Raw genomic sequence first — 19,269 nt, forward strand, 5'->3', positions numbered from 1 at the left:
TCCTTTGGAGCGACTGGCCGTAAGGCTATGGCGATAACGGCCAGTCTTGGACAGTTCATTGGGCTCTGAACTTGAGGTGATCGCTGCGGTCGTTGCAAATTCCAATGACTAGTCGCAGTTCCCATTGGAGAAATTCTAAAGAGAGCAAGACTCCAATATGCTACCCCTTTAAAGGGTTGTCTTTTAGTTACAAGTCCCCACTCCCCACAAAACTATAACCCCTCTGTTCAGTTGTAGTCTTGTAGATGACATAATTTGGAGCCTAGTAAGAAGTTGCTAATAATTTGGAGCCTAGGAAGAAGTTGCTAGTTACTGAGATCCCTCTAGGCCATAGTTAAGGGACTCGAGGACGATAAGATGCTGGTAAGGTTGTGGACAAAAATCACAGCAATATTCTCTGAGGTGCCTCATCATTTGTGCATCACATTTTAGTTTAACCAGGTTGTGGTCCAGCTATCTGTCATTGCTTCTAGTTAGTATCTATCATACATCAGAATATCACATGCATTAGAGTGAACATGTTATTCCTGTTGATGTTCTCCTAAAAGTAAAACCTTTTTCCAAATTTGAGTATTTCGTAAGCTTTTTGTTCCGCCCGAGATTTCTGTTCTTGTTGAGCTAATTTCCACACAAAACTATTTGCACTTCTTAATATGTAACATTAATGCGCTTGATACATCAGAAGATTAAAGTTTGATTGTACTGAAAATATCTATTACAATTTCCTAGCGTGCTTTTTCACGAGCTGTGAATCCTTGGAGACATTCTTGGCGACCTGCACTACTGTCTTCTTGGAGCTCATGATTCTCAAGCTCTGCCTCAATATGTCAATCTCTCGCTCCATCTTGTATTGCTCTTTCTCCATTGCAACTATCTTAGAGTTTAGGCCTGTAATGATCTCTTCTTTGGCTTTCAGTTGTCTCTTTAGCTCTTCCACAATAATGTCTTCTTCTTCTGCCCTCCAATACAGTCCAGTTCCTGTAGCAATTGCCATTGCTCAATTATATTGAATTTACATGAACATTTTACTCAAAACATAATCTTTCGTGCAAGAAAAGCAGATCAGATCAAACATTTAACAAGTAATTGAGAACAGAGAGATATGCCTCAGATGCAGAACTAAATGAGAATGAAAGATTGCATCATAGTAGATAAGATAATATATACTTGTGTGGATTATAACAATGCATGTTAGAGAGTGAGTGAGAGAGAGAGAGGGAGCTATTACCACAATGAGTCCTCTGGATGAGATCATCAAGCTCCATCTTGATAGCCAGATAAAGCTGCTTCCACTTCTCCACAGTCTCATCTCTCCTTGCTCTCTCCTCCTTCATTTGCTCAACCAACAAATTAGCAGCACAACTACTCCCCAACACCACTTCCCAGTCTTCAGCATTCTCATGACCACTACTCTTCTTACTACCTTCAATTACCCTAATCCTCTCCTCTTTTTGTTCCACCATGTTCCTCAGCATCTTCACCTCCTCCCTCATCTTCTTCTTCTCTTGCTTCCATTCAGCCTCCTTGAACGCAAACACCATCATGTCCCTCTCATATGCTGCACTCTCTTTCTTTCTCTCACACACCATCTCACTCATTTCCTCTTGGATTTGCCTAACCTTGCTTCTCAATACTACCCCTCTTCCACAATCTTTCTCTCTTGAACTACTCCTCTTCTTATTCTTGCTTTCAGTTCCACCCATCTTAGAAATTCAATACCCTGAAATGAAGAGCCTATATGACATAAATTCTACCTTCTTCACTGATTTAATGAAGAGCCGATGTGATATATGGTCTATTTTATAGAGGAGCCCTGGTAGCTAGGCTCTCTCTCTCTCTCTCTCTCTCTTTCTCTGCCCCCAAATTAATAATTAATGGAAGCTATAAATGAGGCTCGTGAAGAAGACCAGTGTCTATACGATTTTTGTTTTGCATATATATTATTGAGCACACATGACCTGTGTGCTTATAGAATTGGTGTTATTCCAAGTCACAATATCACATGCAATTTTCTTAATTAGGAGGAGCGTCGGGAGTTTCCAATCACCAACTTAATTTCAGACCTGCTTCTAATGCAATGACATTAGATTATTACCCTGTAAACATCGGCAATAGTTGTAGCCATTTTTACCGTCTAAACGGTAAAAACATGAAATGAGTAACGCTAGAGATTTTAATTTTTTTTACTTTTACTAAATTTGTATCACGAATGAGGTGGTGTCAGCCTCTTTATCTAATCGTAAGTTTAAGGGATTTAAGCATTTCAATTATTGATTCCAACACATAGTCTGAGGTACAAATTGAGACAGAGAAATTATCGAGACACTTGATAATCCAAAAGCACTCTATTATTGGACAATATCCGTATTAGCAATGGGTCCTAATACAGTCTGCACTTAAAAACATCAATAGATGGGACTGCTGCTGATTCCTTGGGAAAATGATTGTAACCACATAATGTTGAGTATGAACATATAACAGTAAATTTTTCTGTACACCTATCCCTTCAATGTGTCAAGTCCTAAATTATTTTAACTTTTTCTGAAATAATGCACTTGATAATTTATATTACTTGTTCTCCTTTTGGATTACTCACATATAAGTATATAACCTAATGCATGTTTATTGAAGAATTCTGCCATCATTTATATTTTTGTTTTTGAATCCCAGACTATAAATGTATGATTCAAACAGATAATTTATTATGTAAGATTGTAAAGACCATATTTGCAAGATGCAGTGAAATTTTTTAAGTCAAGTCTTTTAATTTGTTTTTGGATCGATCTTACACTGTAAATATATGATTCAACTCAGTAATTTTGTAAAGACCGTATTTATTATCAATTAATTAATTGTTACTTCATCATGGAATGTGATTTTTACCGAACTTTGTCTATTTATATAGTAATCATTACTCATCAATCTAATGCTTTTTCCATCCAAGCATCTACTCAATGAATCATGACATTTTGTGACCAAAAGTTTCCGAAAGAACAGATAATAATTCACGTACCCAGTTTGTAGATATGAGAGTTACTATTACAACCAAGCAAAACGTTAATATAGCTGATATGTGAATATGCTCACACCCTATATAAACAAAGTACATTTATTATCCTCTCTTTGGATTCCCTGCAAGAAAGGGACTTCAGAATTCTAGTTGTGTGGGATTTATGAGCCCTTGTACACTATTGGGTGCCTTTACCAATTACCATACTGATGTTGATGGTAGTGGTAATGCCGTAATGGTGATGTTGGTGTGCATGAGCACGAGGATGAGCATAACTTTCTTTCTAGTGTTTTAGAGCATCAACATTCCTCTTGCTACCGGTCTAAAGACTCGAGTCGAATCACTTGGTACTATAGGACATTGTCATTGGATCCTTTGTCTAGCTCAAGTCACATGTGGTGATTTTATGCAACCCAGCAATAAAGGAATTCAAGTTAGCTTCTTCCTATCCTCTCCCTACCCTCCAGGTTTCAATTGGTGGCAATTCAAATACACTTTCAGACATGGTTTGAGATTTGGATATGATCCAAATTTGAATGAATCGAATACAAATTTGTTAACCTTGGTTTCAATGCTCGAGACTATTTGGATGATGAACATAAAATCTATTTTCCTCCCAAAGCAGCAGTCTTCACCTTGGCTAGCTAGTGATACATGGAGAGTGATTAAAACTGATTCTTTAGAAACAGAAACGACTACACTACTAGAAAATTGGCTAGCTACTAGCCACCCTCTTATTAGACACACTTGTAACAGTATCGTTTGATAGAGCAAATGACACCCTTTGTTATTTTCTGTTTCATTTTTTAATAGGTACATGTCACCGTGACAAATCCAAATATCGGGACTTATTAGATACAATATCAATATGTATCTAAGAAAATATAATAGTAAATAAAATAAGAATATATAAAACTGATAAATTACATCCGTAGCCGTGTGTTTTGTTTGCACATTGTTATTATAACCGTGACTTTCAATTTCTTCCACTGAAATCCGTATCAATATTTTTGTCTAATATACTTTCTTTTATATAGAAACATATTTAATATGCTGTTAGAAGTCTAATATAAGTGGAGGTTATCTCAACCAAACTATACTTGCTTCCAGTTGGTTAACAAGTCAATATATGGCCTATTGGCCAAGTACATTTCTCTATGAAACATATGGATTTTCTACTCTCTCATAATTCCATTACATAATAGAATATTCACCAACCTTGAGTTTTCACTAGAGGTAAAGGCAATATCAGAAAGACCTTTCTGAGTATTAGACCCAAGGATAGCAGGACGGGGTTTTGTTCTTAGAACCTGAATCAAAAAGTGAGGAAAAATTATCAACATATACAATGAGAATTCACACAAATATATAACTACTATATGACAGAATATTGACCCAATGTGTAGCAAACTTACTAGTCAAAGAGGACAAAACATGGTAAGATAAATTTGAAAGGTTCTAACTTGACTAGAACTGCAAATCCGGGAATTGGGTTCCCTCATTCAAATCTTGTATAATTTGTGTATGTTGGCCCATGTGTCTGGAGTGCATGTGTGGGTTTGTATAACTCTGAAGTCAAGTTCCTGTAAGTACAATGAATACCTAAGAAAGCATCTAACAACACAATGAAAAGTTGACTCAATTTCCTAATGAATGCCCAGTGGAGGTAATTACTGCATAAATCTTAATAAAGTGCAACGTACAGTACTAAAAGAACACACATGATAATAGAAGAGAAACTTACTTCGAAGAAGAAATATAACTAATGTCAAATATAAGTACTTCATTCCTTTTCATAGATGTGCAAACAACCTAATTTAAACAAATAAGACAAATTGGTGTTAGACATCAGATAAAAAGAGAGCTAAACCAAATATACAGACTAATATTAAAAATACTGAATTAACCAACACGATTTTAAAGGGTTTCTACAATTTAAACTAGAAGAAAACAAAATTACAAGAGCACTCTTTTGTGGTCAAAATAGCTTTTTTCAATCAAGAATGTAAACAGATATACAGTGGTGTTAACCCCATTGATCATTAATTAAGTTAATTGATAGCATGAAAGTTATGCATGCTTAAGCATGAGAACACAAATTATAGAAATAGGAGTGGCAAAAAAGAATATTCAGCCGGGATTTATATCTGTACATTTCACAATTGCCAATAATTAAGCACACTTCAGCAGCCCTTATTACATCAACTATATCTGTAACAAACGGAAAAACTTGTATTGAACGCAGACCTGATCTTGTTGGCACGATTCCACCTGACAAAGTCTAGTTGTTGATGTAAAGAAAGGTGCAGGACATGTTTTGCTTCATCTTCTTCCAAGCCTAACAGGATATGTAGGGCAAAACGAAGATATTAAAGATGTTTCAATAAGCAAATGCAATATGGATTTGCATCTACCAGAAATGAAATGGTAACCAAATACGCTATTAGAGGAAATCCAAGCACCATTCTATTTCACAAATCAAAATGGTACTGTTTTCCTTCCTTTGTTGAACAACATATGTAAGCTTCAAGTTTGGTTTGAGCAAGTAATTAGAGAAAGTTAATGAACAACCAGCAAAACACAAATCCACGTGTTATGCATTTAAATTGCAAACCTTAGTTTTTGTGTTGTACAATGTTTAGCAGACTAAATCCACATCATCCTAGTAATAGCTAGGCTCTGAACATGTAGCAAGGCCTAATGACGTTATATAGGACTGTCTTTACAAAGGTGTGACAAAAGAAAGGATAATTTGTAGTGAATGAACTTACGTAGCAACAGTTCATTAGTCTGGCTATAGAGTTTCAAAATCATGCACTGTTAAGCACCCGATTTTGTCATAGATGCCAGGTATATCACCTAGTATGAAGTTTATAAAGGAGAAAAAGACGAAATGTTGAAGTTAGAATGCAACATAAAAAAATGAAGAGTACAAAACGCAGAGAATTAGTAACAGTAGAATGAGTGTTATAAAGGCTGTTCTCTCTAAGTTTCATTTGGATCACAGGAAATTAAGGTTTTAGAAAGGATATAAATAGCTTCTCAGTACGTTAAGGGTGAATTGACCATCTTTCTCAAAACAGCCCAAATAACAACAGAGTAACCAGAATTTTTTGACAGTATGTCAATGTTAAAGAAGTCCATGAAAATCAGTGGCACTTTATAACAGAATGCTCGAAGTTTGGAGATAAAGATAGGCTGGAAATTATGAATAACTAATACTACAATCTATAATCCCTCGAAATGAATAGTACAACCTCCGGTTGTAAGGGACACCATGCACTTTCAAATGCATAACTATTTCTAAGAAAGCTATAACCAGTAGGGACAAGATCGATAAGCTATTTCTGATGTTATGTCACCTGAATCCGCTGGCTTTGGAAACACATTTGGGTCACAATTCCATTCTGACAGATGGACAATCACACACAAATCTAACAATCAAACTTGTCAGTTTTGATTCTTAAACTTAGGTTGTCAAGTGGGAGATTCTAATGGACAAGAAAGAGAGTATATAACCAATGATTCCAATGCTTGGACAGTAAGTACACTACATTTATAAGGAACTAGAAGAACAATGAATTGTTACAAAAGAAAACTACAGATGGAATGAATTCAAATCAAGCCTAAGAAACAAATTAGCCATCCTCGTAATGACCAAATGGGGAAGTTGAGATGCAAGAGTAAGTACAAGCAGCCTGAGGATGTAATAAGCGTCGCTGCTGAAGACAAGAGGGGGAAGTTGCAAAGCAAAAACAAGCGCGAGGATGCCTCAAGTAGTAGTAAAGACAGGAAGGGGAACTTGAGAAACCAAAACAAGCCAGAGGATGAAATAAGTAGCACTAGCAAAGACCAGAGGGTGAACTTGAGAGCACAGAATGTAAATAGGAGTGCCCAGGAGGTGACAACCCAAATGGAGTCGAGTGGCGGGGGTTTAGAGCAGCTTTCTAGCTGTGTTTGGTGGTCGCCGAAAGTTTGGTCTGCTCTGTGTTGTTCCAATAAGGCATGCTTGGCCAGAAACACATCCTCACACCATTGCCCAACAGCATCATCTTCATTAGGTAAATCGATTATGTCGTGCCGCTTAATGTGCATATGCACAACATAAGATGGTCGTTTCCTCAGGAGTTGTCTTGCCAATGAGGGTGGTTGATCCGAATTACAAGCTATTGTTACATCATATACGGCTGGAGTAAAAGGCCGCATGCGTTTCACGGTAGAGACAAAAACCTCAGTTGACATCTTTTCCTTACCTATTCCTCGTGGAAAAAGATTCAACCAAATGGGGAGAGGGAAGTCCTTGAGGCCACAAAGAGCCGATGTATCTTGGTCTGGACCCAAACCATTGATTCTCTCCAGGAATATATTATCAGAAAACCACATCCACCAACCAATGGTAGGAACGAATTTCACCAATTTACTGCTCACCACCTTGCCGACGGAACCACAGCGGTGAGCGAGAACAGACATAAGAGTATGATCGATGTGGGTTATGTAATTGGATATGACAATAGCATTTTCTTTACCCATGAAGCGGGTCATCGCTTCTGGGTCGTCTGTGTGTACTTGGATCTTAACACCTGCCCACCAATCGACTAGCCACACCACCTCCAGCCATAACAATTTTGTCACCACTTGGTTGATCCGTCTGTGTATATTCTTGGATAGAGGCCGAATCAGAACGAAACAAATCGCTTGAACTAGATTCACTATAAAGCCCGAGATGACGAACAAGATGAGAAACGAGAAACTAACCGCCTCTGCCAATGTAGTATTAGCCATCTCTCTCTCGATCGATTCAGAGGTAATCAAAATACTCAACTTTGTTTTTCTTTAAGTTTGAGAATCGGGAAGGGTCCTTTTATAGTCTATTCCTATTCCTATTCCTAAAAGGACCCGAATTCCTATTTCAAACTGAAATAGGTTTACCCGGTCTTACAAGGACTTAATGAGGTGTGACTTGACCAGAAACAAAATAAAAAACTAATAAAAGAGAGGGACTAGTTTTAACCTAAAAGAAGTATTTAGTTATACATATATAAACTTCAAGGTGAATTTTTTTTTTTTTTTTGAATTTAGGCATGGGTATCCGTTAGGTTGGAGTTGAAGTACGCCTCCCTAAATTGATATTATCAAGGTGATTTAAGTGGAGATTTTGACCTGAACGAGGCAATGAGAGCTTAAAATGAAATTATTTATAAATGACTCGTTTGTTTGGTTGGGTTGCTTTACTTTTTGTTTATTAAAATTATGTAAAGTAATTTTTTTAATATTAAAGTTCTCTTTATTTTCAAGTTATTTACCTTGTTTTATATGTTTTGCATATATCTTGAAGCAAAGAAGAAAAGAAACAAAAGGGAGATTTAAAGGCAAAATCGACAAATCTGCCTATGTAGATCAGTCAACTTCAACATAGTATTGAAAGACGTGCTCTTAATGAGTGTTATTATTATTAATTTTTTTTGTTATTCAATGTGGCATCAATTCTACGAGATGTATTTATTGGTGCTTTTGCTTCTAACCTGGATATTCCTAGTTCTATTGCAGCAGAAGTAGATTCATCTACTGTATTAGATTATAATCGCTCTCCTTTTCTTGTGCCTTGGCAACTTCAAGTATGTTGGTTAAATTGCTTATATAGGATCTCACAAATGAATTTCAAATCTTCACACATATTTAGAGAAGGGAATAAGGTAGCAGATGCTCTAGCTAATCATGGAACATCTTTTTCGGAGCAAGCATAGTGGGATATGCCTCCTCCATTTCTCTTGTTGTTTTATGAGAGTGATGTTTTGGGTCTTTCACAGTTTAGATTTCGTTGACTTGTTTGTTTTGCTAGTTTATTCTGGAGGTTTTGGTTAGGTCCCCTTCCATTGTCTTTCGCATTTTTTTGGCTTCAAAAATCGGAGTGTTAGAGAGGTTACTCCTTTGCTATCACTCATTGCATAAAAAAAAATAATAAAAAATTCTACGAGATGTGTTCCATATGCTCCATAGCTAGTCATTCAACAGAAATATGTCCAAGCATGAGATATCAAATATATTTCAATCAAAATTGCATGTTTGGAAGATTTCAAACAAACAAGGGTTTTAGAGTAATTATTATGCACATGTGTACAATCTGACATTGGATAATCCTCCCTACTTTGAGTGGAATGACAATCTAGACATGCATCAAGGATCCTTCAATGCATTTGAAGCTTCCCCATATCCATACCATGATCTTCAGTCACAAACACATTCATGTGACTCTCTTGAAGATGTAATTACTTCTTTTACTCTAAGTGTGCAATCTTATGTGCAGGAATCAAAAACTTCTGGGCAAGAAATAATTGAGTGACATCTAGATACACTTTTGACAGCTTCAAATTGAGAGTCAAATGAGCAAGAACCAAATCGAGAGGTTTCCAGCAGAATGATCAGGTAGTAGATGTTGAGATTTTGGAGGCCATAATACCTTAGGAGAACTTGGCGATTTGGTGCTAGAAGAACTTGATTGGGTGATTAGTAGTCGGATCGGTTATGCGGAAGTTCCTCTACCATCATGTTGACACTTTGTCAGATTTTGAGTCTCCATGGTGGTGTTGACCATTTTTCCAACCTTAAGGAGAATGTGTGGTTCTTTAATGTCCTTTCAAACATAGGAAGACAGATTCATGCCAGTTGATATGGCGTTATGATATGAGTAGACCCATTAATAACTTTGGTAGGTATTGCTTCATACTATGAGATGGAGATGAATTAAAAAAAAAAAGATAATTATTTATTTTCTTGTTTCTCGACTTCAGCCCATTAGAGCATTTTTAACAATGTTAGCTATTTTTAAAAATACATTTGTGTCAATTTTCTCTATTTTAGCTAGTTTTAAAGTATTTGTTCAATAAAATTTTCTACCTTTTTAGATTGTGATTGCCGCATTATTCTGACCTAGTGCTCTGCTAGGGTTTACTTTCTAGGGTTCTAGAAAGCAAGTTCGATATGCCTTTATGATGGACATAGTTAGAATCGCCGGGGAATCTGCAATGACATGACAACGAGAGCATTGAAAGATCTGATTGCTCAGAACCATCCTCAGATTGTCTTCCTTTGTGAAACAAAGATTAGCACCCAATCTAGGTTTCGTGATCTTCATCATGCCCTAGGGTTTCCTCACTCGAAAGAGGTGTTGAGTGTAGGGCAGTTAGGAGGTTTGGCGATATTTTGGAATGATGATTATAGTGTGCAAGTTCGTACTACTTCTGCTTGCCATATTGATCTGGAAATTAGAGGAGGGCCTGGAGATCCGCGTTGGAGATTAACGGGGTTTTATGGCTATTCTTGTATGGCAAATAGAGATCGTTCTTGGCAGCTTCTAAGGGAGTTGCTTGATTTGGACGCACTGCCCTAGGGGATTTCAATGAAATCCTCAATAACAGTGAAAAGATTGATGGCCCCTTGAGAGCAGGGAGGCAGATGCGTGGATTTAGAGAAGCTCTGGGCTATAGTGATCTCCTTGATTTAGGTTTCAGGGTGTGATGTCTACTTGGTGGAATTCAGATACAAGATTAAGGCTGGATAGGGCAGTTTTTATACCCTGTTGGTGTGACATATTTGTCTATGCTAGGGTTCGTCATTTACCTCCCAACGATTCTGATCATGTACCCATTCTTTTGCAAGTAAGTCTAGTCCCATTCCCTTATCGCCCTGGACATAGGCGCTTCAAATTTGAAGTGTTTTGGCTCCAGTATTGGGAGTGCGATGCAGTAGTCAAGAATGCTTGGGCTACATATGTGGTTGGTGGTCCTATGTTCTGTGTTGCCAAGAAGATTGAACATACTCGCATGAATCTCGATGTATGGCAGACGCAGACTTTCAAATCAACAACAAATGTTAGGGATTCGGGAGAGACTTAAGGTATTGCTTAGGGTACCGAATTCACTAGCTGTTCAAAACAAAAAGAAATACTTAATGGAACATTTACAAACATTCCTATCATAGGAGGAATCATTCTGGAGACAAAGATCAAAGGTTGCTTGGTTGAAGGAAGGCGACAGGAATACTGGCTTTTTTCATCGAAAAGCTTTAAATAGAAAGAGGGAAAAAACGTGATTCATGGGTTGTATGATGAACAAGGTTAGTGGTGTGACGATGATGATGGAATAGAGAAGTTTGTCACAGATTACTTCACCAAGATGTTTCAGGCTTCTAATATTGATTTGGAGCCTGTTGAGACCACTCTTGAGACTATACAGCCTTGTGTCACATAAGAGATGAATCAGAAGCTCTCTACAACATATACTTATGAAGAGGTAAGGGATGCACTTTTCCAAATGTATCCAACCAAGTCTCCATGGCCCAGATGGAATCCCACCTCTTTTTTTCCAACATTATTATGACACCATCGGAACAGAGGTTACATAGGCAGTTCATGGCTTCTTGCAGTCTGGTCAACTTCTCCGTTAGATTAACTTCACACAAATTTGTTTGATTCCCAAGGTAAGTAACCCAGAAGATATGTTAGATTTGAGACAAATAGCTCTTTGTAATGTTATATACAAGATATGTTCGAAAGTGATTGCGAACAGGTTGAAGGGGATTCTTCCTTTGGTGATTTCTCCTTTCTAGAGTGCATTTGTACCAGGAAGATCGATTGCGAATAACATTCTGGTAGACAATGAGATTGCTCATTTTGTTCATAACAAGAGAGAGGGAAGTGATTCCTATATGGCATTGGAACTTGACTTAAGCAAGGCTTATGATAAGATGGAATAGACTTTTCTTAATAAGATGGAATAGACTTTTCTTAAGAAGGTATTAGACCGGTTTGGTTTTGCACATTCTTGGATTGAGATGGTAATGCAGTGTATTAGTTTTGTTCGTTACTCTTTTCTAGTCCGTGGTCAACCTCGGAGTTATGTGATACCAAGTAAAGGATTAAGACAGGGGGATCCTTTATCCCCTTATTAGTTTTTACTTTGAGATGAAGGATTCTGGACACTTCTCAGACAGAAACATCAGTTGGGTCTTCTCCAAGGAATTGAGGTATGTACTGATGCTCCTGCTGTGAACCATCTATTATTTGTAGATGACAGTATGTTATATGCCCAAGCTACGTTGGAGGATTGCTATCAGGTAAAGGGTGTCATTGAAACGTATGGACGAGCCTATGGTCAACTTGTTAATTTTGAGAAGAGCTTGATTGTGTTCATTAAAAATGTCTCAGGTGTTATGCAAGATTAGGTTTCGAGTCTGATGGGAATGAAGGTGGTGGATTCCCATGAAAGGTACCTAGGGCTCCCCACTTACATAGGAAGGAAGAAAACATCCGCATTTCAATACATTAAAGAGAAGTTGGCCAAGAAACTTTTGTGCTAGCAAGGGAAGTTGTTAAGCGGTGTAGGTAAAGACATCTTGATTCGTGTTGTAGCGCAAGCCTTGCCTACATATGCTATAAGTGTTTTTCAGTTGACAATTTTTTTTTGTGAGGACCTTGAGCAGATGTGTGCCCGATTTTGGTGGGGTACTACAAATGATAAAAAAAAATTTCATTGGAAGACTTGGAATGCGTTATATAATCCAAAAGAAGAAGAAGGGCTTGGGTTTCGAAGCTTGTCCAATTTTAATTCCGCTATGCTGGTTAAGAAGGCCTAGTGCTCTTATTGTTCGTATTTCCAAGGCAAGATATTTCCCTACTGATTCTTTTTGGACGATAGCCTCACATCTAACTCCATCATACTCTTGGAGAAGTACCTTCTCTACTGGGATCTTCTTCAACAGAGCACGTATTGGCAGATTGGGAATGGCTACAATGTCAATATATTATGATTGCTAGATTCCCAATTTACACAATGGGAGGTCAACTATGAATAGTACGGCTTTGGTGGAGGCTACTCGTGTATCTGATCTTTTCTTAGATGTTAGAGTATGGAATAATGCTTTGATTAATAAGATTTTTATTGCTAGTGAGGCTGAAACGGTCTTAAGTATTCCTTTGAGCTCAAGAAATGTGGAAGACAGATTGGTCTGGAGGTTGGAGAGGAATTGTATGTTTTCTGTCAAATATGCTTATTGCTTTTCGTTTTCTCATTCCAATGAACGAAGTCCTTTTGAGCTTTCTCTTAATGATGATTTTTGGAAAAAGCTTTGGAAGGTAGTCATACCAAGTTCAGCTAAGATTCATATATGGCGAGTGTGCCATAATATATTACCTTCAAGAGAGAGAATGGTGTCTTAGACAGTACCTTTGGAGACTCAAGTATGTGTGCTTTGTACGAGTGCAGTGGAGTCTACATTGCATCTATTTTGTGATTGTCCATTTACAAAGCAAATGTTGCAAAAAAATGGTGTGTTGGTTCAAACTTGCTTTAGCCTGGAGGCACTGAGTTGTGATTTACTTGGTTGGATGAGAATGGTTGTTCAAAATTTGTCTTTGAAACAGTTGGGAGAACTACTTTACTTGCTCTGGGGCACTTGGAAAGAATGAAACAACAGGTGTGGAATGACAAAAGTTGCCAGCCTTGGGATGTACTTCTGATGAATACTACATGACTGTAAGACTTTTGTTTTTACAACAAACCAAGTGTGCGAAGGATTGCCAGAGTTCGGGTTGTTCGCTGGAAAGTTCCTGATGTTGGGTTGTATTAGATTAATGTGGATGGTAGCTTTAAACATGTCACAAGGAAGGGTGGTTGTGGCTTTGTGGTAAGAGATAACACTGGTACTATGATTGCAATAGGGGCAAGCATCTTTCTGGTTTATACTCGGCGGAACAAGCTGAAGCTTTGGCTTGTGAATTTGCCTTTGCTTTTGCTTTGGATCAAAATTTGATCCCAGCTATAGTTGAAATAGATTCTCAGCTGGTGCAACAGCAGCTATGTAGGCACAATGGGAGCAACTGGTCTTTGCTTGGATGTCTCTATGAAGATTTGGGTGATACTCTCAATTTTCATGCTAGCTTAAAAGTCAATCGTATTAGAAGAGGAGCAAACACAGTCGCACATTTGATAGCTGCCTTTGCTAACTCAATAACTCAGGACTATTTTTCTTTTCAACTCCACTGCAGGCTGCAGCTGATCAAAGTCATATGTAATCCCCCTAATTATTAATAGAGATTTTTTTTTTGGTGAAATAAAACTTTCATTAGATGAAGCACATATTACAAAAGTAATACAGAGAAAATAGGAGTCCTAGGCCCAAAAACTCAATAGACAACTCATACCTAAAACTAAAACCGAAGCCCAAAAGCCCAAAATGCCAAAAAGAACTAGACCTAATACCAAACTCTTCACTACAACGCAGAGGCTAGCTGCAATGGTAATACTGCGACCTAATGAACCCTGACAGAATCTTGACATCCAGAGGCCAAGTAAACTCTCCACCATCATTCTCCACACCGAAATTGCAAGCACAAGAAGAACAACAAGAACAAAACAAAGAACTTAGTAAAGGTAGTAGTGGTGGAGGTGGAGACCACCATGCATCACAACACCACTAGTCAATCTTCAGGTGTGAAGTTAAGTGAACAGGTCTCTGTCGAGACACCAAGGGTTGAATGTGAAGATTAGGTTGTGGAAAAAGAGAAAATTTGGATGAAGATGAGAGGGTGAGGTGTTTGAGATTGAGGAGAATGTGAGATTTGATAATAGATCTGGAAATTTGATGAACAATTGGGCTAGAACAAGGAAAGATAGAAAGAGAAAGAGACATAGACATATCTAAAACTGAGACCAAGCTCAGGGAAGAGTGGAGACGCATCACAGAGGGTGGAGAAATCAGAGACTTGCCAACTGTCAAAATGGCAGGGGTGTTTTATTATTAATGAAGATTGACCTCCTTTTTCAAAAAAAAAAAAAGAAAAAAAAAGTATTTGTTCAATAAAAAAATAGATTAAATTTATTTTAGAAATTACATCATCAGAAAGCAATTTTCTCATTGGCAAAAAGAATATATTTTTCTTTTCTTTTCTTTTCTTTTCTTTTAACAAAACAAGTAGTCGATACGGCGTCGTCTTTCTTCACACGGTATATAAATAGCTCTTCTCTCTGCGTTTCAATTCATTTCTGATCAGAACCGACACCGGCGAAACTCAAAGCGCTAATGGCGTCGGCGTCGGCGTCTGCGTCCGTCGTAGCTCTTGCGCTAAGGGTTTTCAAAGGTAAGTAGTAGTTGAGTTTGTGCTTGCTTTTATGGTCCTTGAATTTGGGCGTTCGAATTCCCTCCGATTTGTGCTTTTTCTGGTGCTTGAATTTGCGTGGTGGAATTTGCAGGTATGACTGCATATATGGAGGAAGTGCAGAGATGCTTGGGATTTAATAGCACAGCTTGCATCAATTTCGGTAATTACTCAGTTTTTATTTACTCTTCAACTTTCTGTTTACTGATTGTGTTTGTTTGTGATGGATATATGAATTTGCTACTGGATTTCATTCATGTTTAATTTAGTATTATTATGATGTTGCAGTGATGACCGTGGTGATTGCTGCTTCATTTTTTGACACCGTCATTGTTGGTGAGTTGATTTTGATTGAGATTCGTGGAGGTGTAGTTGTGGTTTTATCCTTTGGGCTGGTTTTATCATACACAAAGAGAATGAAGAGGAATGGTAGGAAGTTTGTAAGATTTGTGCGGCGCTGCAGCTTGGCGGAGATTGGGAAGGGACTTGTTAGGTGGCTGGTTTGGGCTTGGCACGCCTATTTTTTCCTTATTCATTTGCTTAAGTTCCTCCTTGCTATGGCTCGTCTTGGTGCTAGGATTTGTGGAGCCCAACCACCAGGCACTGAGGCCATACATGATGTTTCTGAAGCTTGGACTACACTTGTTACATGATACTGGTGAGATTTTTATCAGCTTGTCAATATTTGGTTTTCTGATTTATTTGGCTAAAGCAGTTCATGTCTGCTATACTCATGTGTAGTATCTGATGTTGTCAATGTTGTCAAGTGCGGCTCATTATGTAGTAGCTCTGGATATTTTGCCCATTTAGCTTAGAGGTAACCTGAGGATTTCAGACTCGTCATATATCTGTGTTGTTTCTTCCCAGAAGTAACTTCCTTTCCTCCATCTACTTTACAAATATAGGTCGGATGGGGTAGAAACTGAAATCCTCAGGTAGGATGGGGTAGAAACTGAAATTTTCTAAGTGGGGAATTGGAATCAATAATTTACCCTCTTAGGCTACAATGCTAGTGAGGAGTTTGATGGGAGGAATTTCTTCCTTCTGTCCTGATTTTGGACTGAGTGCTCTGATGATGCCCTGTCTCTGTAACCTTTATAGTTAAGCCTCTTGTGCCTTTCAGTTGTTTTGGTGGTTTGAGATATTTGATTTGTTTAAGCCGTGAGATTTTAACTTGATGTTTGTTGGTAACATATGTGATATGTCAAGTCATGTTATTTTACTTTTAATCATACTTACATTTCTAGTAGGGTGGGCACTTGAAACCGAAAACCCGAACCCGAACCGGTCCCGTACCGAAAACTGGCTGGACGGGACGGTTTGAAATCCTGAAAATTAACTATTTGGTCCCGTCCCGACCCGTCCCGTTTCAATTTTATTCTATTTTTCTTACTTTTCTATTTATATGGCATTTGATTGGTTGATTTTCGAGTCTATAGTCCTAACATGAACTCGAGCACACCGGATAGGCCGATCTCAATTCTGATCCCTTCATTCCTTCACGCGATCTATACTCACACTCTCAGTCTCTCACAGTATCACTCAGACACTCACTGTTCCAAGCTTAGAACCCTAGATCCCCAATTCATCATTCATCAATTCGTCCTTTTGCTTTGTTGTTCCGATCGGATCTGAAGCAAGACTGCTCTGCTCTCTGATCAGGTACCACTCTTTCAGCTTCTTTGATTATTATTCGTCTGCTTTTTTGTGAAATCGAGCTGGGTTTTTGTAAAGAATCGAAATTGGAAACTGGGTTTTGGGCTGTGATAACTGATAAGTGAGGGTTTTGGGTTTTCTTGGGTCCTAAATGAAAGTTGAAAATGGCGTTTGTTTTGGGGGAAATCGTTACTTCTGGCCTTGGATTGTGAAAGACTGAAAGATATGTTCTTTGAGTAATTGAATTCGATTCAGAAATTGGGTTTGATTTTGAATTAAGGCTGTAGATATATTGTTGCTTCTGGTGTTCGTTCAATTGCTTCTGTACAGAATATTCTAGCTATAATTTCAGTTGTAAGTCTAATGTCCACAAGTGAATATTCTAGCATGTGTGTGTTGTTTTGAAATAAAAATCCAAACTTCTGTTTTGGAGTTGATTATTACTGATTACATGCATTGGCATTTACTAACTCTTTTTTTTTTTAGAGCATGAAAGCACTGCATCTAGCAAAACCAATGTATGTCCAGCTCCAAATCCAAGAGCAAAAGGCAAGGGAAAGCTTGGGGCAGCTAGTAATGTGATAGATGTTTGAACTTTGTTCAATTCATTTAGTTGTGACTGTTGTGTGCACATTTTCAATGAAGTGTCAGATTGTGAACTGTAATGGATTATAAAATTATGCAGATTTGGTCTTCTTTCAGTTCTTTGAGTTGCAGCTTGCTTTGGTACTTTGGTCCATTTTGTTTAGCTTATTATATCATGTTTTTCTTCTTGTTTAGCTTTAGTTGCAGCTTGCTTTAATGGAAATGTAGAAATGCAAAACAGGGAAATTGCAGAAATTGCAGGAGACCTTTTTTTTTTTTTTTTCTTTCTTTCTTTCTTTCGGGATGTCCCAGTCCCGTCCCGATCCCGGCCCGGTCCCGTTCGGGTTCGGGATGGTCGGGATCAATTCTCAAAAAGTGCCATAACCGTCCCGTCCCGTCCTGATTTTTATTTCCGGGTCCGGGACCGGGATCACCAGAATTTCGTCCCGTCCCGTCCCGTCCCACGCCCAGCCCTAATTTCTACGTTTCTTTTACACCACCATTCAGCTTTCATTTACCTTTGTCTCCATCTGCTTGCGGTCCTTTGGTCGATTTCTGGGCTAAATGGTCAGGGACTCAGGGTTGCGGTGATAGTGGCTTATTCAGGTCATTTACCTTTGTCGCCATCTGGTTGTGTTCGTTTGGTCGATTTCTGGGTTAAATGGTCAGGGTTGCGGTGATTTAGTGTTGGGGTTTGGTAATAAGAGGATTTTGTTGGTCCATTGTGAATTGGGATGATAATTGCTTTGTTTGTTGTGCTTTGTTGTGCTGTATAATAGAATTGATTGCTTAAGGCGGCATTTTGCAATTCTTAAGTTTTGAAAAGTTTCCCGCGTCTTTTGTATGAGGCCTTTAATTCTTAAATTATTTTGGCCCAATTCTTTTGGTTATAATGAGGCCCAAAGTGGCAAGACGAAAAAGAGGGGCAAATAAATCCAGTGAACAGTCAGTCCCAAAGAGCCCAAGTCTCCGCTTGTTTCCCTTGTCTGTGGTCAACTTTGTTTGATTTTGAAACATAATACAAGCCTAAATCTAGCACTCTTTGCCCTTTTAAGGTCTGTTTGGAAAATAATGGACCAAAACGTTGAGTGAAGCTTTCATGTTTTTTTTTTTTTTTTTCCTCCCTCGGTGGGTAGGTTTTTGTGACGAAGGTGACGATAGGTTGATAGCATCACTCGATTTCTTCAACCCAAGGATCAATGAAACTTGGAGGAGTCGAGGATAACAGCTTCCTAGTAGTGGTACACTTAAATACCTTTGTTGACTTGGTTGTGCCTTCCCAGCTTTATTTTTAGGGTCCTTGACCAAAAGCACAGAATCAGGCTAATGTTTTCTCACTTGCACCACCAAGAGTTTTTAATTCCCAGCTACCCAATTCAAGTGCTAAATGACAATTTTGACCTCCAATTAATTAAAAAATTACGGCTACTCTGACTCTCCTCTATCTCTCTCTCCTCCGCGCCTCTCTCTTTTTATCTTTCTCCTGTCTCTCCCGTCAGCCCGGTCGTCGATCTCTCCCTTCAGCGCCGTCGTCGAGAACCGTTAGCCTTTTGGCGATTCGTCTCTCTCTCTTCGATCTCTGGCATGGATTCACTTTAACGGCGAGTTCTTGTAGAGATCGGATCGGAGTTTCGCGCCCGTACAGAAGACCGACGTTTTTTGATCCAGCCGGGCTTGGAGTTGTAGATGCGGTCGTCGTGGCGCTTGACGACGACGTTTTGATGGTGGTGGGCGGAGGAATAGTCGGTGTCGTTGCACTGGGACTGGGCTTGACCGCCGGTGCTGCAAATGCTTCCGTTTCATGTTTCTCTGATCTGCTCTTTTTTTTTTTTCTTTTTTTTTTTTTCTTTTTCCAACAAAGCTTTGA

The 19,269-nt window shown here is 38.4% G+C and overlaps 2 protein-coding genes across 3 annotated transcripts; one reads left to right on the top strand and one right to left on the bottom strand.

Moving 5' to 3' along the window:
- Positions 1–638: 638 nt before the first annotated feature.
- On the bottom strand, positions 639–1,838 carry LOC112197486. Its single transcript, XM_024338192.2, has 2 exons — positions 1,229–1,838; positions 639–978 (listed from the first exon to the last, which is right to left on the bottom strand). Exons 1-2 carry the CDS (start codon positions 1,701–1,703, stop codon positions 716–718), a joined length of 738 nt encoding a protein of 245 aa, XP_024193960.1. The 5' UTR covers positions 1,704–1,838; the 3' UTR covers positions 639–715.
- A 13,182-nt stretch (positions 1,839–15,020) lies between these two features.
- On the top strand, positions 15,021–17,522 carry LOC112196487. 2 transcript variants are annotated; one of them, XR_005810276.1, is made up of 5 exons: positions 15,021–15,143; positions 15,256–15,324; positions 15,450–15,819; positions 16,601–16,823; positions 17,304–17,522. XR_005810276.1 is itself a non-coding variant. In XM_024336846.2 (4 exons), the coding sequence occupies exons 1-3, from the start codon at positions 15,086–15,088 to the stop codon at positions 15,812–15,814; spliced, it is 492 nt and encodes a 163-aa protein (XP_024192614.1). In that variant the 5' UTR covers positions 15,021–15,085; the 3' UTR covers positions 15,815–15,819; positions 17,304–17,522. The 2 variants fall into 2 exon arrangements, 1 of the variants encoding a protein (XP_024192614.1); XM_024336846.2 differs by lacking the exon at positions 16,601–16,823.
- Positions 17,523–19,269: the final 1,747 nt, after the last annotated feature.

This window comes from Rosa chinensis, chromosome 4, assembly GCF_002994745.2.
Source record: "Rosa chinensis cultivar Old Blush chromosome 4, RchiOBHm-V2, whole genome shotgun sequence".
Lineage (NCBI taxonomy): Eukaryota > Viridiplantae > Streptophyta > Magnoliopsida > Rosales > Rosaceae > Rosa > Rosa chinensis.